The sequence below is a fragment of the Gekko japonicus genome, unplaced genomic scaffold (assembly GCF_001447785.1).
Source record: "Gekko japonicus isolate JY-2015 unplaced genomic scaffold, Gekko_japonicus_V1.1 scaffold246, whole genome shotgun sequence".
NCBI classification, from domain to species: Eukaryota; Metazoa; Chordata; class Lepidosauria; order Squamata; family Gekkonidae; genus Gekko; species Gekko japonicus.
The window spans coordinates 1,318,097-1,319,537 of record NW_015162482.1 but is presented as its reverse complement, the minus strand read 5'-3'; the positions used below and the strand labels follow the sequence as shown (position 1 = coordinate 1,319,537).

At 58.4% G+C, this 1,441-nt stretch overlaps 1 protein-coding gene across 1 annotated transcript in view; it reads right to left on the bottom strand.

The window, feature by feature from the left end:
* Positions 1–504: 504 nt before the first annotated feature.
* KCNH3 (potassium channel, voltage gated eag related subfamily H, member 3) overlaps positions 505–1,441 on the bottom strand; it is a 91,567-nt gene continuing 90,630 nt past the window's right edge. The window contains exon 15 of the mRNA XM_015405879.1: positions 505–1,131. Coding sequence (XP_015261365.1) covers positions 505–1,131 — 627 coding nt within the window. The remainder of the gene's footprint in view (positions 1,132–1,441) is intronic.

Sequence of the window (1,441 nt, the reverse complement as noted above, 5' to 3'; positions counted from 1 at the left end):
TGGCAAGCGTCTCTTTCTACCCTGCCTCCCAGCAGAGGAACTACATGCATAGTGGAACTCCCACGCCAAGCCAATGCCTAACAATCAAGCTGCCTCAAGGAAGTTACAGTTGGTGTGGATATATATAAATATACCTTTTGCATATTTCAAGCATCTCAGTTTGCAGTTTTACACCCCAACCCATACAGTAATCCATACACGACGGGTCCAACTTTTGGCAGCAGGGCCTGTTGCAGTGATCCCCATATGCCTGCTTGTGTCCCGAGAAAACATTTCTTCCATTCCTGTGCAGAGTGGGCTCCTGAACCCGACTTCCTGTCCTTTCCTCCCGATTGCGAAGGCCACTGCAGCGCCATTAGGGCCTTCTAACTCCTCCTGGTTTGCCTTCTCTTCCGCAAAAGGAGGCTGTGCCTCGGGCTGCAAGGTAAGGGACTCTCCCTGATGGTTCCAGACCAGAAAAATCCCTGTGCTTAAACTTTACAGAAGCAAGCAAGCAGTACTGGCTCATACCCCTGTCCCTTCCTCCTGTGGCCAGCAGGGGGTACTGTTCACTGACCCATCCTCCCCAGCACCAATCAGCACCATCTCGAGGCTTGAGGGATCACAGGCTTGAGTCCTGGTAGGTTTGGTTTCTGCAAGGCCTGTCTGGGATGCGGGATCCACCGGGGAGGAAGTCTGGGGAAAGGAGCTTTCTCTTTGGCTCGGGCTTGGCAGCTGCGTGTGGCTCCCCTGGTCCTTGGACTGATGGTCCGCGGTTTCGGCAGTCTCGGGGTCCTTTCTTGGCCCCAGCGTCCAGAGTGTTCCAGGCCAGGGGGGGCTCTGTCCGGCTGGTTGGGCCCACACCCATGGGACCCTGCCGCAGGCCCCACTGGGACAGGGTGCTGGGGGTGCGCCATGAGGACAGAAGGTGGGCGAGAGTCCTGTGTCCACCCGGAGCGGACTCAGTAGAGGAGCCGAGGGAGTGTCTGTGTGGGGAAAGGAGCCGTAGGCTGAAGGGTCAGCACGTGGGTGGGCTGGCGTCTGGGAGAAAAGGAAAAGCTGCACGGCCTGGCGCAGGGAGTGGAGGCCTTCGCGCATCTGCTGACCCTGGCCGGAGAGCTCCGCCCGAACCTGGCCGGAGAGCTCCGCCACCTGCCACAGCGGTTGTGGGGAAAAGGATACAAAGAGAACAGGGTAAGCAATATTCCGTGTCGCTGCGCTCCCAGCCCAGCTTTCAGCAGTGCTTTCCTTCCTGCCTGGTGGCTGCCCCTGACTCCCTGGTGCTGACAGCTCAGCCCAGGAAACCTCGGCCAGTGGCTGTGCAAATGGACAAAACCCAGGGGGAGCAGGGGTGAACAAGCCAGGTGTTGCACTGGTAAACCAGCAGAGAGAAAAAGCCACTTGCCTCCAACTCTTGTACACCCTGGTCTCCCCCCCCCCCCCCCCACCCCGGTAATTCATA